At 49.7% G+C, this 26,077-nt stretch overlaps 1 protein-coding gene across 3 annotated transcripts in view; it reads right to left on the bottom strand.

The window, feature by feature from the left end:
- SNX29 (sorting nexin 29) overlaps nucleotides 1-26,077 on the bottom strand; it is a 456,832-nt gene that overhangs the window by 25,147 nt on the left and 405,608 nt on the right. For all 3 annotated transcript variants that reach the window (XM_081133203.1, XM_081133205.1, XM_081133204.1), the window contains one exon: nucleotides 13,262-13,401. In XM_081133203.1, coding sequence (XP_080989329.1) covers nucleotides 13,262-13,401 — 140 coding nt within the window. The remainder of the gene's footprint in view (nucleotides 1-13,261; nucleotides 13,402-26,077) is intronic.

The following is a 26,077-nucleotide window of genomic DNA, read 5'->3' as shown; positions in this document are numbered from 1 at the left end:
GGTCACAAGTCCACTTGGTGGTAGAACTGACATCTGAATCCGGGCCTGTCTGATTCAAAGTCTTGCATTCAGTTGGAATCATAAAGAAATTAATAACAGAGCTTTAGTTTCCCTATTATAACAAAATCTGACTATCCATCACACTGAACAGTTTATTGGGGTAAAAGGAAAATCCATTATTTTGGGGGAAACCTGGCACTTTGCAGCCTAGTCCCTGGGCTCAGCAATTCAGGGCTTGGCTACAGGGATGCCACCTTGATGCTGACAAGATCACAGAACCTTGGTGTCCCAGATCAACTTTACTGATATTTGGGAAGAAAAGGAGTGCCCCTGGTGGGAAGATAAATGGAGAAATGTATACGGTCTCCCAAATACTCCCAGTGAGTGTGCTTGCTGTGAAAATCTCACAGCTCCAAGGTCCGCCTAGCTCTAAGGGGCCCAGAATGAGCGGTCGACACTCCTACTAACAGCAGAAGCAATTAACATTACCACTGTGGCCACACTAAACTAGTGAGTGCTTACTGTGTGCCTGGTGTGACGTGCTCTGGCCCTGTCTTATTAAATCTATGAATCTGCCTCCTGAGGCAGGGCCTGTTATCTGTCCCATTTTACCTATGGGGAAGTCGAGGCACAAAGTCCTTCAAGGATGTAATCCAAGCTCACCAAGCTAATAAATGGCCTGGCCTCAGGTGAAGGCAGGGCCCGCATTGCTGAAGCCCTTCCTATGGACAATGCCATCTGTCTGCATCTTTCATGGGAAGTCCTAGAACAGGCCACATCCTGGACCCTGACAGAACAGCTGTCTCCCGTTGCATTACTAACCTCTCAACCTGACTCCCCAGACAACCTAGTGCGAAAAACACCCACACTCTGCCATAGCACGCTCTCCAGGGTGCAAAAGAAGACAACAAGGAGCCCTGCTCTTACTCAGCAGCCGCAGCCTGCTGGATCTGCTGAGGGAGGGGCCAGCCAGCAGCGTGTGTGCTGGAAGGAGTGTTCCCAGGGCCAAGCAGCACTTGGGCTCTCTTCTGGTGCAGCTAAAACATCTTGGCGTACTCGAGGACTGAGGGACAGAGAGGGGCAGTGGCTCATGAGCAACTGTTAGGAAGAGGAGGGTAGGATGCAGGTGGAGCACAGGTCTCACACCACCTTGCAACTGGGTCAGAGCCCTCACTCCTGAAGCCTCCTCAGCCCCATTTCCCAGGCCTTTCTGCACATTTACTTCGGGAATTAACCCCAAAGATGGAGAGATGGGCAGGACCTTTGACAGCACCACAGCCGCAGCACGACTGATGTGAGAGATGAGAGGCCACAGCAGGGACGGGTAAAACCCACAGCCCACACTGGAGACCTGCAGAGAAGAGGCGGCGTGGCCCGAGGAGCAATGTAGCGTAGGCTTCCTGTCCTAGGGGCACGGAGGACCCACCGTTAAAACCTAGACCCTGGAAATAGCCAAACATGAAGATACTGAGGAGCACTCTGTTACGTGCTTCATTCTGACATCATGGTGACAAAGAACAGAGTCTAACAACTGCACAGACTCAGCTCCCACTCCCTCCTCCCCGACGTCTCAGCTGTGAGACCACAGCTAGGTCACTCACTGTCCGGGGCTAGGGGATGACGACACCAACCTCAAAGGTGGACGTGAAGACTTAACGATGAAGAGCCCTCAGCTTGATACCTGGTTTCCTCTCCTGGTCTCTTTCTTGGCCATGGAGCCATGGGGGGGGGGGGGGGGGTTGCAGCTGGTTAACAAGGTCCAGTGACAGACCCGCTCTGGGCTGGATCGGGGTTCTCCACCTGGGCACCACTCACCCTGGGGTAGATAATTCTGTCGTGGGGCTGTCCTATGCATGGTAGGACATTTAGCAGCTCCCTACACTCTACCCTGTTGATTCTAGCAGCACACTCCCCACCCCCAGTGTGACAGCCAAAAATGCCTCCATTGACTGCACTGTCCCTGGGGTAAGGGAGCGAGGCAACACTGCCCCAGTTGAGAAGTGTGGTTTAGAGGCACAGGGAAACCCAATGGGGCTGAGCAGGGCGTAGGCAGTGAGTGACAGCGAGTAGGAACACCAACGAAATCAGAAGAAATGTCCTACAACAGCCCCTCTGCACGAAACCCTGCCAGGAAAACTGAACTCATGAAGAGATTTTGTGTCTTGAACGTAACAGGTGCGATACTGGACTTCCTTTCAGCCCTAATAGCCTGTGACCAGTTCCACTGTGTTCCGAGAACCCCTGTTCCCTGGGGAACCGCTGAAAAGGACATAGTTCTGGCTGTTCTCACCGGTGCCCAAGCACTGCCCACGAACACGCAAAGACCAGAAACAAAAGAACTGCCACAGAGAAGATACCCAGGGACTGTGCCTGGAAGAGGCAAACATGGCTGGTCAAGGGGCCTCTGGGGGTTCAGTACCTTCCACACGGGGAGAGGGCAGGGTGATGGGAGGTACTTGGATTTGAAGCTGAAATCTAGGCCTGGTGACTTCCGATGGGTGCATCATTTGGCAGGCCTGAACTGTCCAGGGGACCTCAGTCAGATGGCCAGGGGGCGCTCTGTCTCCAGGACCTGGAGTCAGAGTTGTCCTGGTCAGAATCTCGTCATCACTGTCCCCTGAGTGAGTGGGTCACTGCCTCCTCCCATCCTGCAGTTCTTTCTGTGTTGAACAGATCTCCTGCATTAGACTTTTAATACCCAATAGGCCCTATGTGGCCCACTGAAATTTTTTTTGGCTCACAAATTAGTTTCCAACTAATTTAAAAATCAGATTTTATAGCTAGTTATGGGTTTCTGCCATTTCTTAAAAATTCAAAGATCTGGCAACCTGCAGTCCCACATAGCAATAATCACCTGGGGTGAGCAGTGGCTGACCCTCTTAGACAGGGTCTGTGAGCTCCACTCCCCACCCCTCCCTATTGCCACACCATTAGGCTTTATTCACGTGAATGACCAACCTCTTCCTTATAGGTGCCTGAGTCTGCCATGGTCCCAAGCGACAGGGTACACTTGGGTGTCTGCTCTGTTGATCCTAGGTGCTGGGAAGGGGCCAAGCATCAGTAAGCAAGATGCTGAAAGATCACAGAAGCAGGTCAGCCCCCCCCCCCCCAAGGCAAGTCTGTCCCAGTTAGGGGTGTCAGCCCTGGTAGCGAGCTGCTTCCTCCCCCAAATAATAGGCCCCACTAGTAATGGCGGGGATAAGAGGTGGGAGCTGAGAAACAGTGAAAAAGGCTGCAGTGGGAAAAGGTTTGCCCTCTAATTTCTACAAGTCTGTTCATGGACCCCCGGTCTGGGGAGAAGGCATCAGTGGCTGGCCCCCTATCACGTCCACATGAAGCACCAACACAGCAGAAAAGGGGTGGAGACTCTACAGCCCAAATGGCCTCTACCTGACCTAAGTTATTCCAGGACCCAAGGGGCTCTGGTTCCCCAGACCCTGAGAGAATGCCCAGGTGGAACTGTGCACAGCGCTCACGTCTGGACAAACTGCCCCTGTGCAGGGCGATGGGAACAGCCCTCCGCCACCTCGGAGAGCTACCGGCTCCAGAACCCAGTTCCGGGGGCTGCCTGCCTGCCAGAGGCGGGGGCATTTCTAAGCAGGACAGTGGAGCCGAACACGTTCCCACGTGACAGGCGGCGGGGGCTTGAAGGCGCTGCTGCCCGCTGCAGCCCGCGGTGACGTGCTCGCGGTGCTCTCCCGCGCTGAGGGTGACAGTTGTGCGGCGCCACCTACTCCGTGGTCCTCAGCCAACTTGGCAGCGAAGGAGGACAGCCTGCTATTCTTGAAGCTCTGGGGCGCGCTAATTCTGCAGAAGGCGTCTCTGGGAAACACCTCCCCTCCGTCCCGACCCCACTCCTACCAGTCTCCCCTCCTCCCTCTGCCGCCGGTCCCCAGCTCCCATCCTGGGCTGTCACCGCTTCTCATGCTCCCCTCTTTCCCGGGGCGCCCTTTCCCACCTCGGTGAGTCCCATTCCCAAGTTTGTACCAGGAAACTGTACCCCAAGGAGGGGGTACAATTTCCAGGTTTCTGAAAGACGACTCTGGGATTTGAGAGCAAGAAGTCAGAATTCCTGGGGGTTCTTGGGAGTCCCCCACAGCATAACAACTTGGTCAGTCCTAAGGTTGCCCCAACATTCCTCACACTATTTACGCATTACTGTGGAAATCTACAGTGATTTGCTTAAGACTAAAAAATATTTAGTTTGATAGTATTAACAAGAATTGTAGCCTGGAGCAAATATTCAAACACTGGAAAACACCAGAGAACACGGTTGGGTGCTGTTCGGATGACGTGCCCTGTGAGTCTCCTGCCACAGCTGACAGCACCGCGCGGAATCGCCTGTCCAAATCCCTAATGTAATCCAAAACGCATTATTTCTTCGACTGCCACTCACATCAAATATACCATGCACATAAACTCATTAGTATTTATTTTATTTGCAAGAATGACTCGTTGCTTGCAGCAGACAGAGCCACGAACACACTTGTAACAGGACAGCAACTGAAAAGGCAGGACTGACTAGAGATCATGAGCTCCCGTCCCGGTTCCTGGAAACCTTGACCTCAAGCTCCAACTCTGCGTTGGCTCTTCCCGCGCCTGCTTCCCTCTCCCCCATGCGGATTCCTTCAAACCGTGAATGCTGACTGTTGCACTTTAATTTTCACAGGAGAATTATAATACTTTTTCCTGAATTCTTGACTGACTTTTCTGAGACTGGAAATGTAATGTTTCCGACCTGATGCTGAGCCGAGAGTATGCAAGCCCCGCAGCCCCTCACATCTCTCTTCCTGGGCTCCCAACCTGCCTTCAGGACCGCACAGAGACCTCATTTTCACCTACCCTGCTCCCAAGCCAGTCCTCCCACCCCCAGCCCCCAGATCATCATTTGCCTCAACATCAGCCTCAAAAACTTGGTAGTCATCTGGTTCAGCCCCCACCCCTTCTCTGGGTTACTATGGAAGCGCCCTACCCCGGCTCCCATCCCCATGCCATTCTCCCCCAGCTGCCAGCGTGATCCCCCTAAAGCACAGACCTGCTCTCAAACGCCTGCAAGGGCTTCCCGTCTCAGAGACCAAGATGGGAACTCCCTTAGGACCTGCCACCCTCAGGTCCCAGCCTTGCTTCCCAGAAGATCCTGACCACAGGGCAAGTGCCCTATTCCCTGGCCATGGTAGATGACATGGGCTCCTTGAACTTGGCAGTGGTTCTGCACATCAGGAAAGAACATCTCCCTCTTCTATGCCCCCACAATTCTGCATATTGAATTGGTATACAATGATGGGGTTTGTGATACCCGAAAATTTTTAAAATGTGCATGCCATCTGAGCTAGAATCACGCCTAAGAACCAATCCTACAGACCTACCTTCCAAAACGTGTATCTACTGAAATGCTCCTGGCAACACTGTTAGAGGGAGAAAGAAATCTGGAAACAGTCTTAAATGTTCAAATAGAGCAATGGTGAAATAAGTTACAAAACAGCCATTGCAGTGGATACTATGCAGTTTTCAAAAAGAATGAGCCAGCTTTATTAAATTCAAAAGGCAAACTACAGAACGAACGAACGCTGTGTAGAGGGTGGCTTTGGCTTACATAACTACTGACGATTTCTGCAGTTACATAAGGAACCGACAGCGATCACAGGTGGGGGTGGGGGCACGATGCACAGTAGAGGGGCGTGTGACGTTTATTTCATCTTATATCTCTCTGTAGTGCTTTAGTTTCTTTTTAATACCATGTTTATCACTTCCTCCAAAACGTCTGCTCCCCAGACTCTCCTTCCCCCGTGCTCCCTTTCTCCTGGTAAAAATAGTTACACACACACAGAGCTTACTACGTGAAAGGCACTGCTCTAGGAGCTTGACATACGTGTGCTCATGTAACCCTCATGGCTGCGCCCATCGCGTGGATGCTACTGTTATCTCCATTGTACAGATGAAGACACCAAGGCCTGGAGAGCTTACGTGACTTGGTTGGGGTCACCCAATTAGTCAGTGGCAGGGCTGGGGTACAAACCAGGCAGCTTGACACTGAACTAAGCACTCTGCAAATTCCTAGTAAATACAGGAAAGATGTGCTGCCTTGTGATATCATGACTTATACAGATGTTGGCCCCCGAGTGCTGGGTCCATGCTTAGTCATCCGGGGCTATAAAGAGTAGGTGCTCAATAAATGTTGGCTTGAATACCAAGTTTGTCTATTTGAGCAGCTTGAGGCATCTGCATCTCTGTCTGGTCTCACACCTGGCAGCCAGTCCTTAACACAATTGCTAACCTTCTCATTACCTTGGCCAAGTCACCAACTCCTCCTGCCAGGACCCTAAAAAAGCTTCGCCACCTGCCCCCTCTAATTTCATTCTCTATCCCACATCTAGAATCAGATTTTAAAAACATAAACTAAGTCATGTCATACCCCATTCCAAACCTTTTGGTGGCTTCCCAATGGACTTAGAATAAATCTCAGTCATTGTTACAGCCTCCAAAGCCTTGTATGATCTGGCCCTGGCTACCTCCTCCTCAGTCTCACTGCCCTCCTCTCTCTCTCCATTCTGGCCACAATGGCATCATCTGACACACTCAGCTTGTTCCTGCCTCAGGGCCTTTGCATTTACTATTCCCTCTGTCTGAACACCCTTCCTGGAGAAAGTCACAGCATCTTCCCTCAGAGAGGCCTTTCCTGACCATTTTATGAGAAACATTCTGTGTGATTCTCTGGTTTCAAACACTATATTAATTTCCTTTAAATTCATTTTCATTTAGTGGTACCTCATATGCTTACGTGTCCACTGTCCACCTCCCCACTCTATAAAGGCAGAGGGTTTTTAGCTTTTTCTGTTTTGTTCTCTGCTACATCCCAAGTACTTGCTGAGTACTTAGTAGGTGCTCAGTAAATAGTGGCTGCATGAAAGCGATGTTTGCTGAATACAGGCCCCTCTGGGGGGACCTTCCAAATACCCCTCAGTGGAGTTGTGGTCCTGGAGATGTTCCAGGTCCCCCACTTTCTGAAAATGGTAAAGCCCATCATCTTCTTCCGCCCCCTTCTCCCTCTTCTCCGCAGAGTGACCTCTTTCCTGCCACCACCAGAGGGAAAGAAATGGGAGAAATTGAACATAATCACTGTGATTGGTGGGCTGCCCGGGAGGCAATCTGAATATTAGAGAGGAATAGCTGTCACCCTCATCACTTTCAAAAGTAATGATTCATCATGACCTCCTTGGGCAGGAGCCCTGTGGATCTGCAGGGCCAGCACCCTCGGGACCAAACGTTTGCTACATCCCTTAACAGCCCATTTACATGTCATCCCTCCAGGCGACAGGGCCACGGGTCTCCCAGGGGAAGGGCCTCCGAGTAACGACCTTCCAAGGACAGAGGTGGTGTTTCCTGTGGGAGAGAACTGGCACCTAAGAGGGGAGGCTGAGGCAGCCACCTGGGCCCAGGCCCACCTTTCCTCCTCCCTTAAAAGCCAGAGCTCAGCTGAAGCACCCAGTTCCCCGGGGCAGGCCCTGAATCACTTTATCGAGGGTTAGAGAAACCAGTGGGGGACAGAGGGAGAAAAAGGCAGACTTTCAGAATAATTCATGTTATAAGGGTTACCCAGAGACGGTGGCACTTCTCATTTCACACAGAAGGAAATTCAGACTCAGAGAGGCAGGTCCTTGCCCAAGATCACCTCCGCCTTAGTGATAGAGCTGACTCCAAAGTCCCACACTTTCCATTTTGCTCCCAGGGGTCTCAAACTCATGTGGCTTCGAGGATCCAGGCAGCTGGTGTGACTCAGTGAAGCCGGCCAAGGAGAAGTACAGGAGGGAGGGGTCCAAAAGGTGCCCGAGTGGTGGGGACTTATCTCATTGAAAATCATTCACATTTATATGTGTGTGTGTGTATGTATATAAAATCAATATAATACAAAGTAATTATTACTACTTCAAGGTATATGAGATATATGCTGTTTCTCTCCCTTTCCTTTAGTAAAAATAACTTTTATTATTTTTTCTTAATTAAAAAGCAATGCATATTATGAAAAAAATTTAAAAAGATGAAAACAAGCAAGAAGATAACCCACAGTTTTACCTACCAGAAAAAAAATGGTGTGGGTTTTTTTAAATTGAGGTATAACTGATATAAAACATTATATTAGTTTCAGGTGTACAACACTGTGATTCGATATTTGTATATATCCCCAAATGGTCACAATAAACCTAGGTAATATCCATCACCATACATAGTTACAGAATTATTTTCTATTTCATTTTTTTGTATTTATATATTTTTTATATTTTACTTTAAAACACTGTCCACACCTAAGCAGCCTGCCGGTCCAGCCGCATGTTTTGAGACCTCATGAAGGGTCTGTGCTCCTTCCTGGCACCTGGGCCATGCTGACGACTTAAGCTAGGAAGGTTTGGGCTAGTCCACAAAAGCAATGTGAGGTCAAAGTTCCTAGGAAGGAACTTAGGTTCAGGTGACATCTGGTGGTGCACCAGTAGGAGCATTTCATCCTGAGCTAAACCCATGCTCACTGGGAGAACACAGAAGCTCATATTTCAGCAAAAAAATATATCTCACAACTTTAAGAGTAAATGTGGCAGCAGATGGGGTGTGGAGTGGGGAAGACAGTGACTGCATTTTCTGCTGAAAGCCCAGCTGGGAATTTGTGCAGTGACCTACATTACTCTGGCTTCCACCCCCATAACTTTTTCTTTCCCCTCAAGGAACGGCAGAATATAATACATTTCCCAGGGATAAATTACTCTGCGAAAAAAATCCCTGTTTTATTAACATGCTAAACGAAAGCAGGGCAAATCATTTAAGCCCTCCCTGATTTGCGGTCCAGTTCCGCAGAATGAATTCTCGGAATACAAGTGTCCCCTGATTAACTTTCAAAAGCACACCTGATATTTCCCTCAATATCTGCTAACATCTGCCATGTGTCACGTCTCAGTGGACACTTTTCTCTGAAATGCCAGGGCAACACAAAGAATGTGGGGCTCCCAGAAGAAGAGGGTGTTGGGGCTGCCATTCATCTACTGGCCATTTTGGTGGGTGGACTCTGGTCCCCACCTGGGCCAGACTGATACACAGAGTTCAAAATGCACAAGAAATAGCCGCTTCCCACTGCCCTACTTTCTAATGTAGCTTCCTGCTGGTGTTAGCAAGGAAGGCAATGGGAGGCAGAGAGATTTGGAGAAAAAATTCAACCTGCTGATTCTTCAACTCTGAGATCTGTACAGATGGCAAAATACTTGGAAGTCATGGTGCCCCTTGCAGAAGAGTGAAATACTGACACAGTAAACAGAAAAAATGAACGGCAAAGTGTGTGCAAAAGCAGGTTCCATCTAATATTGGACCCTAGGCTGCACAAACCTGAAAGTTTTAAGGAATATTTAGGGGGGAAAAACACCAGAAGAAAACCATGAGCAAATTCTACCCACAGGCTTTTTTTGTTTGTTAATTCTCACCCAAGGATATTTTTCCACTGATTTTTAGAAAGAGTGGAAGGGAGAGGAAGAGAGAGAGAGAGAGGGAGAGAGGGAGAGAGGGGGAGAGCGAGAAACATCAATTGGTTGCCTCCCACGTGCCCCCCAGTTGATCAAACATATAACCCAGGTATGTGCCCTTTCCCAGGAATCGAACCCACAACCCTTCGGTGTGTGGGTCGATGCTCTAACCACTGAGCAACACTGGCCAGGGCTACCCACAGGCTTTTATTCCCCTGCCCATCTTCTCTCTTCCACCCCAAACTGGGATGGGACCACCCTTTCTGAAGTTCAGCAGTAGACTAGCTCACAGAACATACATGGGAGCACATACGCGAGCCAAATGCATCATGGGTGACATGCGCTGCCTGGTCCTCACATCCAAACCCTGTGTGGGGAAGCCATCTGAGCAGTGGGTAAGAGGCAGGACTGCAGGTAATGTGAGTGAGTGATACCCCTTGAATGTATGAGAAAAACGGCCAAACACCAACAAGAAATAGCAGTAAGACTCGGCTCAATGTCCCAGAGACAATGGGGGGGGGGGGTGCCTCCGTGGGGACATGGCAGCACTGTTAGGCTAAGCTGTGGCCAAGTGTGGTTGAGTGGGAATGGAAGTGGGTATTTGTCTGTCCCAGCTGCCAGAACAAAATACCACACAGTATTTGTGGCTTAAGCAACAGGCATCTCTTTCTCACAGTTCTGAAGGCTGAAAGTCCAAGATCAAGGTGCTGGCAGTTTCGGTTCCAGGTGAAGGAAGGCAGCCTTCCTGGCTCTTAGACAGCCGCCTTCTCGCTGTGTCCTCACATGGCAGAGAGAACACTCTGGTCTCTCTCTCTCCTCCTATAGGGGCACTAATGTCATCATGCCTAATTCCCCTAAAAGACCCCAACTGTCATCACATTGGAGGGTACAAGTTCAAAATATGAATTTGGAGGGGGACGGGACACATTCACTCCATAACAGGTGTGACCAATTCTCGTTTTCAACAGAAGCTTGATATTCAACTTTTTTTTTTTTTTTAATTTTAAATATTTTTATTGATTTCAGAGAGAGGAAGGTAGAGGGAGAGACGGTGATAGAAACATCAGTTATGAGAGTCAGTGATTGGCTGCCTCCCGCACGCCCCCTGCTGGGGATTGAGCCCAAAATCTGGGCATGTGCCCTGACTGGGAATTGAACAGAGATTTCCTGGGTCATATCAACCGCTGAGCCACGCTGGCTGGGCTTGATGTCCGATTTTAAAAATCTGACACCTTCTAAATTTTGATGTTGGCAATACCTCAATTAAGAAAAACTAATAACAAAACCCTGCTGGACTGGCCAAATAAAACAGGTCAGAGGGTCAGGCTCAATCCATAGGTCGTGGATTTGTCACCCATGCCCCAAAACATGGGTGATGGCACCAAACAGCCCAGGCTCCCATGTGCTGGTGGGTGGCCCAGGGGTCAGCCGGGGGATCCCTCAGAGCCTCCCTTTCCTCATCAGAATTAGCTGGAACCTTCTGAAATTGTCCCTTTATTGACAACTTTGTAAGGTTCCACCTAGTAAAATGGAGAAATGGTGCCCCCTAATAGGCTCTCAGGGAGGTCAAGCAGGTCAAAGGTTAAGCCAGTGCCTATAGTACATGCTCACCAAACGAAGGGGCAGAAGGGAGCAGTGGCACTGGACTGTTTGTGTTCAGTGGCTAAAGCTGATCTTAGGATGCTGAATCACCATTTGAAAGAGCCCAGGAAATCCGTCAAGGTTTATTAAAAAATATATGCTTTTTTGGGTTTATTTCCTTAGCCGAGAGAATATTTTTTTAAAAACCAGAAATCTCTTAGGCTGAGCTTGGAGCTGAAATACATTTCACTGTTTTTCTGGGAGCACACAGATGAGAAATGATCACATGGAGGAAGGTTCACCAGCTCATCTTCCATTCCTCCAAATGAAACAATCTGCAAACTCCAACCTGCAGCCCCGTCTCACTCAAAGAGACAGAGGCAGAGAGGGCAGCTTAATTTGGAACTGCGAGGAAAGCCAACAGAGAAAAGCTGTTCAATTCACCTGGGTCTGGACCAGTATTCAGCCAGAAATCTGATGTCAATATTGTGTCATTTGCCACAATCTCTGACTGAAATTCTTTGTATTTTTAAAGCCCATGAAATTGAACCTTATGTTCTCTGTGCTAATCAGGCACAAAAGGTTTCTCTCCCAGCTCTGTGTGGGGCAGTGTTCTTTCCTTTCTCAGCATGAGGGACTTAGGACCAACTCTCTAACTCAGTTTTCATCAAGGAATTTAGCCAAAACACACAGGACTCGGTGAGAAGTTAATTTCCAATACACATCATGGGCTGGGAGGTGCCTTTAAAAGAACAGGAACGACTCTCATGAACTAGTGTCACTTTCAAAACAGCGAGCTCAAGGCTCTGGCATCACAAATAACCCAATAAAAGAAAACATAGGTTTCCATATGGGATATTCTGTTTGAAAGAAAAGGGTATCTTTTATCACAGGCAGCACAACAGAATTATGCCTTCTCACAAAAGCCTTAAAACAAGGAGAAAAACATAAGCAACCAGCTTGGCTACAATTTCAAAGGTCCTACGCAGGTAAGAGGAGCAGAGCTGCACACATTTGTCTGGTTGGAAGTTCAACTTGGAAATGCTGGGAAGTATGCTGCTAAAGCAGCACCCCTCATAGTGAGAAGCAGAAATAAGCCCCCGGTTTTACATGACAGCATCACTGTCAGAAAGAATCAGACCCCCCTCCCCCAGCCCTCAGCACACCACTGCAAAGAGCTCCAGTGAAAGGAAACTCTTACTTTACCCCAGTCACACAGACTCAGAGCAGTGTTTCTCAATGACGAGTCCCATCCCATTTCTGGGGAGCCACAGGCTTGCTACTATTTCCATGATGATGACAACATTTTAGAAATAATGAAACTATATTCCACAACATCTAAAGACTCTGTAAAAGCTGAGTACTGCTTCATCATTCCACTTCTCCAAACTCCAAGGATGTGAATGTCTCAGGCTGACAGACTTACTAGGACAGAGTGGACTCATGGGTGACCAGGTGGGGACACCAAGTGACGGCCACCTGCTTCACAGTGCTGCACAAACAGGTGTTTCTAGGTACTGTGACCTGAGAAACACGGAGAGGAACAGGGTCAGCAGCATACACACTGACACGGCACATGATAAACAAGGCCCTGCCACACGCCATGCGAGCAAAGACTGGTTTCAGAAAACGGCACCAGCAGTACATGGACAACAGTGAATCGTAACAATTCTGCAAGTGCTTAACATGTAAACTTCTTTAATTTTTTTACCTTTATAAGGAGATATAAGAACAAGGAATTTATACCTAGTTTTAAGTTTGTTCATACTTAAGGAATATTAATATGAAAATCATTTAAGTTGGTACCAGTGGGAGTCTGAGAATTTTTCCTTGGGTTTGCTACCCAAGCTGAAGACAGAGAGCATTTTAGCTCTGGACCACCCATGAGCTGGACAGAAAATGAATCTTTGCTGTGATCACAATGTATAAAAGTATAAAACCACTCAGCCCTGCATTTATTCACAGGCCTCAAATCAACGATGCTCATCTGCACACTCACTCTTTCACGAGCCCTTCAGGAACTCCAAAGCACCATGGCCTGAGTCTCCCTGTCAGTGCCTCCACAGCACTGGGGCACCCCTGGATCCCAGGGTGTCGAGGACACAGGCCAGCTTCACTGCCCAACTATGGAAGAGAGAAGGAAGGACGCACAGGTGGAGCACGTCCCCGTGAATGGTACTTACACGAAGAAGGGCATCAGCTGAACCAGGGTCTCTTTCTTGGGGCTGGCGGCAAACTCAGGGACCACCTGGATGACTTTGTTCATGACGCTGCGCAGGTAGCTCTGGAGCTGCTTCCTTCGCTCCTCTACAAACTTGGCATCCTGGGGAAACAGACAGACAGGTGTGCTCAAAGCAGGCTTCTTCGCCTTTCCAACAACCCCCCACAGTACAGCAAATAGATGGACCCATCATCACCACCCAGACAGCTCACAGTTATTGAGCGGTTGCCACACGCACAGGCTGTCTCAGGCTTTACACGTGTGATCGCATTTATTAACAGGGATGATGCTCATGATTTTAGGTGGGGAAGAGCAGGTCTATCCAACTCCCTAGTGCGTTCCCGTAATGAATGAAGTCTTAGCAACTGTGGCTGTTCCTACCATGTGCCAAATGTGGTGCTGGGACCCAGGGTAACACAGTAGGCACACATAGTCACTGTTGTGGTCCTGGTGGAGGTCACGGGCCATTGGAGGGGGGAGACACAGATAAATCCAGTGACTACGCAGATCAGTGTATAATTGTTAACCACGCTAAACGCGACACTGAAGACAGGGTGCTTAATTCTGCCTTCACAGGAATTTTCCAAAATATGAATCAGTTGCCACTATGTAAGAAAGATTTCATTAATAAATTTCGCCTTCTCTAGAAAACCTAGGAGACGTGGCAGCACAGTAGTCACACAGGCAGGCGGTGCAGTGTGGCTGAGGCAGGCACAGGTCTGGCGTAGTCTCCACCCCTCCCTGCTCAGGGGGTCCATGCCCCAGACCCTCCTGCTCACACCTTACCCGCCCTGTGTCTCCTTGGCCCTCCACGGCAAGGCCAGCTTCCAGGTGTGCGCCCTGTATGGTCACTCAGGGTCGGAGCTGGGACCTTGTCATGATCTGCTGTCCCTGTCTTGAAATTCTCAGGGATTCTAGATCAAGGGTCCCTCCCATTTTCATGTTGCCCTGGGCCCCACAGATTCTGTAGCCTGTTCTACTCACTGAATCTGCACTGGGGGCCCTGGTATATAACAGAGGAGCCCTGGCCAGCGAGGGAGCAGGGAAGGCCTCCTCTATCTGATGCTCCCTCTGGACTGAAGGCCAAGGGGGTGAACAAGGAAAGAGCAGAGAGGGCGGTAGGAGGGGCAGGGTCATTCATCCTCGCGAGAACAGGAGCAGCATAGTCCGATTAATCTCACATGACAAACGAGGAAACGGTGGCCCAGGAAGGAGCGGGATAGCTCATCCACGAGGTCCCAGAGATGGACTGGGGACTCATCCCTGCCCCACACCCCAGCGTCAGCACAGAGCCGGCCCAGGCAGGACTCGGTAACAGTCTGCTGAGTGAGGCCACACCCAGTATGTGACCCACCAGGGCCAAGCATGGCAAGTTCTTTAAGAAGTGCCAGATTTAGCAAATAAAACCACAGGACACCCAGTGAAATTTTAATTTCAATAAGCAATGAGTCATTTTTGAGTTTTCATAACTCAACATTCAATAATTCATAATTCAATAATTTTTCAGTACTCAAGGGTGCACCACACAGTTAAACCTTTCCATGCAATATTTGGGATACACTGAAACTAAGAAATTATTCACTGTTTATCTGAAATTAAAATTTCACTGGCTGTCCTGTATTTCATCCAGCAACAGTCCTCTGAGTGGGAGGAAGAAACATGGAGCAGGTGCCCGGGGGCCACTTCAAGGTCACAGCAAGGTCCTGTAGCCCAAGGCCACTCCCTGATGACTGCTTCAGTGGGGACCTCCTCCAGGGGGGTGGCAGCAAAGGAACCCTGAGATGGCCAGTCCACTTCACGGCCAGCACAGTCCCAGGCGGAGGAAGCCTGGCAGGCGCTGTGGGTGCGCTGAGTGGGCAGGGCAGAGGCACCGGCCAGGGGAGCCACAGGCCCTCGGCCCGAGCTGGAGCCTGGGCTCTGCTCCCTGGCCTCAGTGCCAGGTTCTGCTCCATGGTCTCCAAGTTTCAACCTGTCATTAAGCAGTCAGACGCTCCTCCTTGGGAAGGTGGTACTATGCCAGGTTAGTGCTGAATCGAGCTAATTAAGCTTAGTTTTTTATCTTTACAAGGGACCCTCAAGGAAAGCTGAGCGGCCCTGCTGCAGGGAGACGAGAAAGAGCTGATGGGCCTAGGAGAACTGGTGCGGAGGTCTCCTTCTTTTGGAGAGGGCTGCTCAAAACATTCTAAAGCAACAAGGAGAAGTTGGAGATAGCTCCTCATGTGATTTGTGGGGGTAGGCTGCAGGGTCCTAGGAAGGTGAGGCCCCCAAAGGGAAGGTCTGAGGATCCACCTAGGACTTGAATCTGCCCATTTCCGCTTGATCAGTGCCTCCTCTCACCCAAGTTGTGGGCAACAGTGACTAGGCAGAAAGGTACCACCCTGGAGGAATTCCAAATCCTGCCACGTATGGATTCCTCCAGCTAGCTGCTCCCGGAAACCCCAGCCCACTCCTGAGAAAGTCCACATGGCAGTGATACAAATCTGACCTACAGGCAATTTTCACATGAGCCATTTGGAAAAAGCAACCATACCTAAGGCCCCCGTGGATGGGCTTAGTGGGTCCAGGGAGATAAGACTGTGTTGGCAGCAGGTGTTCAATCACACACAGCCTTGGAGACGATGTAAAGAAGTGATGGGAGGTGGAACGCAGGAGGTACGTGATCTCATAAGCATTTAGAAACACGGCTATTGGAGAAATAGGCTGTAGACAGCCTTAGGCAGAGGGGTCTTTCAAAACCTATCAGGACACTCTTCTGTCTGGAATTCTTCACTGGCTCCCCCAGAACCTATGTACACCCACCCCCTTCTCATCTAAACCCTAGCACAATCACAGAACCTTCACAATGTGGCCCTAGCATGCCCTGCCAACCTCACTTCACATCACCCTGTCCCCACCCTCAACACCCACCCCAACACCATCAACATGTTAGCTCCCCAAACTTTCTTCCCATGTCCTGCACACTGTCCCCTAATGTCTCCAGGCCTGTTGCAGGCTGTTCCCTTGGCCTGGAAGGCCTCGCCATTTAGGTCTCTGCTCTTAGGCAACCCCTTGGTAGGCCTCCTGGACCTGCCAGCTAAGGCTGCCCAGGCACTCCCAGCCCCACCCAGTTCTCTTCCCTCACAGCCCCGACCCTGCCTGGAATGAGCTCGCTGGTTCATCGTGTGCCTCCTCTACTGGATGGCAAGCTCAGGAAGGCAGGACTTTATCTGTCTTCTCTATCCCTATATCCCAGAGCCCAACACAGTGCTCAGAGCTCACGAGAGGCCCCATAAATATATGTTACGGAAACGAATAAATGTGGGGGATAGACTTAGGGGGAGCAAGGCAGGTCACCAGTGAGAACGGTTTGGAGGCTGCTGCGAAGTCCAGACAAGAGATGGCAAAGAACTGGACCATGGAGTGGGAGGGAGAGAAGGCTGGCCTGTGGACCAGCTCCCAGTCCCAATCCCTCTGGGTGGGGAGTGAAGAGCACCAGTAATAAGTGAACGAAGGCAGGGAACTGGTCCTTTAGAGACCCCATTTGTCACTTGGGCTCTGGGAGGAAAGCGGCATCCATTAGGGGCCTGCCCCACTGTATATTGTCCAGCGCTTAGAGAGCCATGGGGTGTTTGTGAGACCTTTGCTCAGGCTCCTGGGGCTGTAGCCAAAAAGCGGAATTAGAAGTGATGGAACTGGAGGGAAGCCCGGCTGTGGAATGTGCCAGGCTCCTCTGATGGCTGCTTAATGAGCCCTCGCTGCCCGTGGCCCTGCTGTCATTTGTGCAGCATTCCGATCACAATACTTTTGTCAGTTATAGTTTAGAAGTAACAACAGAGCGCTGGGAGCTAGTCCTCGCTTTACAAAAGAGCATTCAGGACAATTTTAATGGGAGTGTTTTTTCCCTCCAAAAAGGTTAATTTTATTTTGAGCTTCAAGAAGATAAAGACACCATCAAATTAAGAAAAGCTATTTTAAAATGATAGGACGACAGGCTAGGGTTTCTAGGACAAATGCTCAGGTCCGGCTCCTGCCCTGGTGCAGCACCTTCTGCCATGGGTCGTCCCGCCCAGGGCACCTTCTCAACCACGTGAGTTGAAACCAGAGAGACCAGCTCCTTCATTCCAAGCACAGAATGAAGAACCTCGGCTCTCGCGCTCCCTCAGTGATCACTGGTTTGGCGATGTTGAGGGGTCACGGGTTGGGGAGTGGGGGGCCCGGGTCCTGGTCTCATGCTGCCCCCACCCTGTGCGCGTCCCTGGGAAAGCCAGGTCCCCTCCGAGCTCCCGTTTCCTCACTCGTAAAGGGAGAGGGCAGGCCAAAGGGTCCTCTGCTTCCTCCTTGTGGAGGTGCCGTAGGATCCTTGATTTAGTTTGGATGAACTTCCTGCTTCATTCCATGTTTCAAGAGACTCCCCTCAGCGATCTCGTCTCACATTGCTCTCACCAGTGACAGGGTTTCTCCACAGCATGACGTCACTCAACACGGATGCGACTTGGCCAGTGTGTTAGGGAAGAGGCACAGTGGCCCGATGGCACCCAAAATCAACACGGCGACGACCTAAAGAATTCTGAATTACTGCAGGTCTTCCAACAACCTGGCCCTGTAGTGGGAACCTCCCTTAGAGATGAGAAAGCACAAGCTCATCAGCCCACTGCCCTATTTACCCTTCAACCTGCCAGTGACGTTTCACTGCTCAGGCCCAGGAGCCACCTCCACTCCCCCAGGACTTCCTTTGGTAACTTTAAGGTACTTGCCCCCCCCCCCTTGATTTCGTGCCCACCCCCACCGCTCCCCTGTTGTGAGGTCCCACACTGCCGCTGCCAGCTTGTGAACGGGGAAAATGTGAGGTGGAGGGAGAGGGACAAGAAACAAAGCACAATCACAACAGTGGCTAAAGCTGTGCAGCTGGCAGGAAAGCGCCCGGCGCTTGCTGGGCCCGCGGGCCCTGGTGACGAGGTGTCGCTGTGGCCACCACAGTCACCACCATCCTCGGCCTGTCCACCCTGACGAAACTGGCGCTCAGAGCCGGCGCTCGCCACGCCCAAAGTCAGCAAACAGAAAGCAAGGGTGCCGGGATTGAACCCAGGCTGCCTGACACCAGAGCCCTTGCTCCTCAGTCCCCTGCAACACTTTCAGCAATATTTACTTAAAGGAGAAAGCAGGCGGCATTTCCGAAAGGCCATGGGCTGGGGTGTTTCCAGTTGGGAGCTCATGTGATCCGCAAACCACTCGGCGCCCTGTGCTGTCCCAACCTCCCTGCACAGGGCAGGCAGGAGAGGTGGTAGCAGACACCGAAGAGGCTACTTACTTCCACCTTTTCCAAGGCCGTACAAAAGCAGAAGGGCCAGAATTCAAAGTCTGGACTTTTTGACCCAAATCTACTGCTCTCTTTGCACAAAACTGCTAAATTGCCCTGAACTGCCATCCTTTATTTTGAGTAGAACAAATTGTGTGTGGTGAAGGCAAAAAAATCGATGAACCCCACCTTTCTAATGGGGACAAGAAAGCCCCAAGGAACTGAAACATCCTCACAGTAGCGGCACAAAGAACAGCAGCAGGAATAATAACAATAATAGCTAGCACACGTTTACTACAGGACGCTCTGTTTTCAGTCTTTGCGCCTATTACCTGGTTGCATCCTCGAGAGGAGGCGACTTTCCCAGGCAGGATCCGTTTTTGTTCCCATCTCCCAGGTGAGCAATCGGAGGTACAGGGAGAAGAAACACTTGCCCAAGCTCTCGGATCTGAGGAATCAGAGATCTGGTATATCACCAGGTCCTCTGCTCCAAAAGACATGCTAACACCCCCAAAGGGAGGGCACAGGGCTGCTGAAGACCCGCCTCCCTCGCTGTATCTAAGACTTTCCACATGACCCACATGGAGGTTTATGACCTGCCAACAGCTGGGCTCTGACAGCCTCTGGATGAAGCGTTGCCCATGATGGGAGGTAAATGGCTGACTCAAGAGGACATCACAGACCCACAGTCCTCGCCAAACATCCCTCATGAAAAAGGCCACAGGGCTTAGCACCACACTAAATTCAAACGTGCTCTTCCTGTGGGTCCAAGAGACCCTCCTCTTCCTGCTCAAATTGTTCCAGGTGATCCCCACTGCTTACAAGGTCTCAATCTAAAACGGAGGAAGGGTGATCAGATCCCCATGACTGAGCAGCTCAGGGGGACACACCGTGGGACAGAGCTTGAGCTTGTACAGCAGCACCCACCTGGTATCAGTGAACGGTGCTGTCAGAGCAGAAAATAAATCTGACCCCACCTTCAGTGAGGGTGGACCCGCCCAAACCTTAACTGCAAGCAAAGGGAAGGAAGCAAGTCTCTATTTTAGAAAAGGAATTTTAGAAAAGGAACAGAGGACCCATAAGGGGCTTGAGGTACGTTTACACTCTCCCCACTCCTCCCGACGAGGATGACAATATTCCCCTTAATTTCAAGCTTACTATGTGCAAAACACTATGTGAAATGTTGACTTGCATTATCTTTGTGAAGTATATACTAATATCCCCATTTTGCAGATGAAGACACTGAGGCTCCAAGAGATTGAGTGCCTTCTCTACAATGACCCAGCTGGTGAGGAACGGAGCTGGGAAACTAGCCATGTCCATTGGATTCAGCACATAACCATAATGATGTCCTGACTCCTAGGATCAATGGAGTGATAACAACAGGAGACCTACAGCTTTGCTACAAACAGAAATAAAAAAACACACTAGTCCTGCAGGTCATATAGAGTGAACAAAATACCGTAATTCTGAAAACCTCCTCTTGGCACAGCAGTAAGTGTTTATGGCTGGATGAATTCCCGTCTTTATATCAACAGAACCCCATCTGTGGGAGGGTGAGAGGCTTCCTGGCACCTTCATTTATTAAATGGGTTGGATACTGTGGCCTGTCCCCCACAGGTGGGAGCTGGTCTGCACCGTCTCTTCGGCCCTCCACGGGCTAGGCCCTCGGCAGGACACCACAAATGATTTCATGGCAGGAGAGCAGCAGGCTCAGTTGCAGCTAAAGCCTGTCTTTCTCTGTTATTGACTTTGTAGCCAAGGGAAACTGCAAGCTGGACGTCTGGGAAAAGGGGAAAGGCTGGTTCAGGGATTCATGGGAAGAACTCAGATAGGAAAAAAAGGCATTTCCCATGTGCAAAGATGTCTCTTCCAGGAGCTGCAGACTCCGGTGCTGGAAGGGGCCAGTGGGAGACATGGGCAATGGAGGGGACAATTTGGACAGAGCGAGCTAGAAAGGGGCAGCCACTGCTTTAGCCCCAGAAATGTTACCAGATCACCTAGATTATGTGAAATCTCAGATTTTAAAATATTGAAAAATGATTGTGAAGAATTTAAAGACCAGGTGGATCAAACAAAACACAGAGTGCAGGCCACATGGAGCCACCAATTTGAGATGTCTTATCTCATGCTACTTAACTTAGAACGCTGTCCACAAATTCAAGGAGCCAGGCTTGAGGTTGGGGTTCTTTAGGAAAGTAGTGTGGCACCAAGAGTCACTCAGAGTGGGCTCAGCTCCAACTGCTGCATAGCCGCGCTACTCTACCTCCCTGCATCTCCATCCAGTTCTCCGTCTGAGCAATGCAAGTGTTAAGAGTGCCCATTTCAGAGGATTATTGGGTGAGCAAATGAGATCAAGCTTGTAAAGCAAAAACTGGGGCTGTTCCCAACACACAGTAAATAATACATACATACAACAAAGTTCTTTTTTAGAAACAAGCACAATTCAGGTTCCTTCTGCCTTTAAAACAACCGTATTTTTTAGCAATCCGGCAGTAATTGGTCAAAATGAGTATAGAAGACTACACAGCCCAGCAATTCTATCCTGAGTGTCCCGAGGAATTCGATACTAGACCAAGAGGGCCACACGCAGGAGACTGACTGTGTGCTGTCTGGACTGGAGAGGGGTCAGCAGCCACTTGGGAAAGGACAGTGAAGTAAGGTGGACACACACCTAAAAATGTAACAAACAATTACAGAAGCAAAGTACAGGCACATGCAGCCTAGTGGAGCTTAAACAGGACGCCGAGGGAAAAAAATAAAAGACCAAATACGACAGCACAGGCCATGTAAGTAAATTAAAAATACATCAACTCAACATATTCTAGAAGGTAACAAACAAACTGACAGCCACGAGCCAAACCAGCTGCTATGGTGGGAGAACAGGAGACAGGATGAGAGAAAATGCACAGGGCTTGGGGCTTCAGTGACCGACAAGGAGGGTGCATCAGGAATAAATGGCACATGCAGCAGTGAGATCCAAGGAAGGAAGACAAAAGGGAGAGGTGTCCTGTCTGTATCTGGTTACTGCCAGGACCTCCCTCCATCAGACCCAAAGACCCAAGAGGGATGCTGGGTTCGGACGTGTTCTGCCCTGAAAAAGCTCCAAGTCCAGGGGCTGAGACTGAGCTACAACATGTCAATGGGAAACTCAGAGTGCTCTCTTGTACTTCAAGTCCCAGTCTCCCCAGGGGTGCCCTGGACTCCACTGTCCTCCCTTCCTCCTTATGCACTTGTTCTGGCTGTGCTGGCCCTGGACCATGGTGACCACTGGGCTGACAGATGGCGCGCACACTGTCCCCTCATTATTGACAGGCGAGTTTCCATACCATGCCCTGTCATTTCACAGTCTATTGAAAATGTGATGGTCACATGGGGTCTGGTTTTGAGATTCTCACAGGCTTTAATGGCAGCAGCGGCAGCATTATGTGCCACCATCTCAAACTGTCTTAACTGTAGCCGGTGTGATCAGCATAAATCCTGCACTGCTGACGCCACAGGCTGAAACGGCTGGGTGGGCAAAAGAAGGCAGCACCGGTGAATGCGTGCTGAGTGCCAAGGATGGAGTGGAGGCCCTTACTAGCATTATTTCTAACCCTATAACACTCCATGGATGAAGCTCAAAGAAATTAAGTACTGTGGCCCAGGTCACACAGTAGAGGAGGGGTGGGCCCAGGCAAGAACTGACCCCAGAGCCCCCCTTCCTCCCGTCGAGCCAGCGTGCCCCAAGGAGGCCCTGTCAAGTCGGGGCACGGCTGGAGGAGCAAGCAGGTTTCAAAGCCAAGACAGAGGGGTGCAAGGCCTTTGCATCCCTCCCTAGAGCAAGTGGACAGATGCCAGATGGCAATAGGCAAGCTCCTGTTCTCCCAGGACCACGGTAAAGGCACAATGATGGACAAGACACAGGAACGGTCTGGGAGACGCTGCGATGGGGGAGTGGGAGCACAGTGCTAGCTCCTCCGGCTTTTCAGGGAAAGCTGCAAATCTGGGTTGTAACGTCAAATCTTTCGACTTTCAAATCAGTTGGCAGCTCATTTAAATGCTTAAATACCATGCTGCAGGCCAAAGAAAATATATCTACATATATCTGGTTTAGATATCTACAGGCCACCTAAAAGCAACAGAAGACATCAATAGGTCATCAAAAAACTGACCCCTGTAAGATTGGCTCCACCCCACCGACAGAGGTTATCAAGTTGTGCTACTGAGAGGGTGTAAGGGCTCCGTGCTCCTGAAGGCCAGGCATCTTCTACAGAAACAACCCAGACATCTGGGCAGGGGTATGGCCCACCTGCCCACCAAAGCAGGGTTGAGATGGCACTACAGGGCCATTTCCCTACACTGCTGCCCTAGATTACAACTGCTGTTGACAGAATGCCCAGCACACTCGCCTGTGCCTAAACATTCAAAATACAGTCTTTTACTTAACCCTCAAAACACTTCTCAGGGGAGGGTTGGTAGGTCCATTTTATAGATGAAGGTGCCAAGACTCAGAGAAAAGAGTTAACTTGCCCACAGTCACACTAGAAGGGTAAGAGCTAGAATTTGCACCCAGGCCGATCCAACTTCCAGGCCCAGCTACTTTGCTGCTCCACACTGCCCCCTTGTTTATACAGGGGAAGTTTACAAAAATTTCATTCAATTCAAAAACCATAACTGAGCCTCTACCATGCTTGGGACTGGTGGGATGAGCAGTGTAGAGGACAGGAGCTCTACCTTTCAGGCTATTTGGGTTTAATGCAAGCTGAGAAGTTTTTATCTGCAAAACTTCTGACAGCAAATGTGTGGGCTTCTTTCCCCACACCTGCTTGGTACTCCTGACCAACTGGCTGTAACTCAGAGGTTCCCATGACCCCGTCTTTGGGTTCGAAAATCTGCTAGAATGGCTCACAGAACTCAGGAAAATAGCTACTTTGGAAAGTGAACAGTGCTTTGAATTGTTAGACAGTTACCACATGACCCAGCAATTCCGCTCGTAGATGGAATTGTGAAACAAAAGGGAAATAAAAAAATATGTCCACACAAAAACTTGCACACAAATGTCCACAGAAAAAATATTTATTAACAGCCAAAAATTGGAAACAACCCAAATGTCTATCAACTGATTCATGGATAAACGAGTGTGGCATGTCCACACAATGGAATCATATTTGGCAATGAAAAGGAATGAAGTACTGACACATGCTACAGCATAGTATGAAAACATTATGATTTTGTAAAGTCATGAAAAATTACATAGTATATGATCCCACTTATATAAAATTTCCAGAACAGGCAAATCGATAGATACAGAAAATAGAGTAAAGCTGTTTTAAAAAAAAGAAAAAAGAATGGGCACATAACCCAGGCAGATCTGATCCCAAGATTCTTGCTGAAACTATTGGGAAAGGAGCTCCCTCTCTCCTGGGGTTGCTTTCAGGATGGCACCGCCAGAGGCTCTATCTCGGAGAAAGCCTGTCTGAGAACCAAGCTAGCACCGAGGAATGCAAAAGAGAGAGGGAAAGAGACACAGAGGGAAGGAGAGATGGGATTCTGATGGGATCATGTGAGCCCCGGGGCCAGCTATGCCTGAAGCTGCTTTCCATTCTTGCTCTCTTCAATCATATAAATAAAGGTCCCCTCATGCCTTTGTCAATGTGGGAGGATTTGTCTTAAGTCCCTCACTGAGATTTTGATTCTTCTTTGGCATCCTCACTCCCTGTGACTGTTCAGGTCACAGACCCCTCTTTCACTGGGCTTCCCACCCAGGAGCCCCCTTTTGTCCCCCAACACCCCAGCTCTCCCAGTGCACAGGCTTATCTGAAAACCCTCCCTCCCACTGGCAGCAGCCTCCATCAACCTCGCTGGGCCTCCTTTTAGCCAAAGATGCTTCCCCAACCTCAGCTGCACCTGGAGCAGGGCTCTATAACTCAGCTGCTTAAAAATAAACATGAGCTGTATTATTTCCAGCAAATTTTCCCACCCTATTAATTATTTATCTACCACCTGCTTCACACAAAAAGGGAACTCGGCAGGGAAGAACTAGGGAGAAAAGTGTGGAGCGAGTAAGGCAGCTGAAAAGCGAGGTGGTGGATTGGCCCTGGCCAGAGCAGAGCGCTGGGGCGAGGGGGAGAGACCCTGGGACGTGAGGGAGGGCACAGGAGCCAGCTCTGCGGCCTTGGTGAAGCCGACCATCCATCTCCTTATCAGAACTGTTTTTAAATTCATGAAACATAGGATTAGAAAGAAAAGAACTTATATTTAAGCACAGTGACAAAACTGTGATAATGCAATACCAGTGTTCCTTTGCTGAGGGATTAAAAAACAAGATCTAGTGTTATTGCAAAGCAGTGATGAGCCTGAAGGATATCTAGAGCCATCCGCAGCAACTGTCAAGTGAAATGAAAACACATACAATTGATTTCTACTGGGGACAAAGTCAAAGATACCACAATTGCTACTATGGTTTGTGGCCTAAATTCATGCTTCAGCTGGATATTAGTGAAAATGAAAGTACAATTCTTTTTCGTTTTGATCACTTGGATTTTATCCTCGGACCCTAGGGTAAGAACTCCTGGCCTAGACCAGACTGAGCTGCTGAGTGGGCAACTCTGAGTCAGTTTCCTTACCTGTCAAATGGAGCTAGGAATGATGCCCTGCCCACTGCGGAGAGGAGGTGGAAGTGGGGAGGTAAGGGGATGGCACTGAGGGCAACCTGGCCGGAAGACCCAGGAAGTGGCCTCGTAATCACCACAAGCAGCTTCCGAGCGCTGCCTGTGGGCAGGCCCTGTTCTAAGCCTGGTCCTCACTTGATCCTGGTGGCAACTCCAAAGGGAGATGCTGGTATCTTCACACTTGAGGACACCAAGGCACAAAGAGGTGACATGCTGGCCTGTACTAGTGTCAGGATTCAAGCCCAGTACACCAGCCCCAGAACCCATGCCCTCTCCCACTGCCTCTTGCTCTCACCTTTCTGGAGTCCCCAGGGAGAAAGCTGCCCGGAGGAGGTGAAGAAGAGCTGAGTGAGACTGATTCTGAGTGAAAGCCTTGGTTCCAACCCTTGTACATCTATGTGGAACATGGATGCCTGGGTCAGAGGCAGTCCTGGGCCCAGAGATAAAGCAGACCCTATGCTTTAACCAAGAACTAGAACATTTCCATTCCAATGGGATGGAAAGGCTGTGATCCAGGAAGAAGGGGAGAGAGGGCGTCTGACCCAGTATCCAGTGTGGCGCTGCCTGCGGGCTGCATCTGTCCTGCTGCCGCCTCTGCCTGGAACACACTTTCCCAGTTGTTCCTGGCTAACTGCGACTTGGTCTCCGTGTTTCAGTTTAAATGTCCCTGTCCGGGCCCTTTAAATCAGGTCCTCTCCATTACAGCTCCTTGTGCTGCTCCTATATAAAAATTTGGCACCATTCAGAAATACCTTTATTTAAGGGCTTATTTGTTTAATGCTTGTCCCTGCTAAACCAAAAGTTCCGCAGGGCAGGACCACATCTGTCTTCGTCCACCATCTTCAACACA

The sequence above is a fragment of the Miniopterus schreibersii genome (genome assembly GCF_964146895.1).
Source record: "Miniopterus schreibersii genome assembly, chromosome: 3".
NCBI classification, from domain to species: Eukaryota; Metazoa; Chordata; class Mammalia; order Chiroptera; family Miniopteridae; genus Miniopterus; species Miniopterus schreibersii.
The sequence above is the reverse complement of the archived record's forward strand: the minus strand, read 5'-3'. Positions and strand labels throughout refer to the sequence as shown.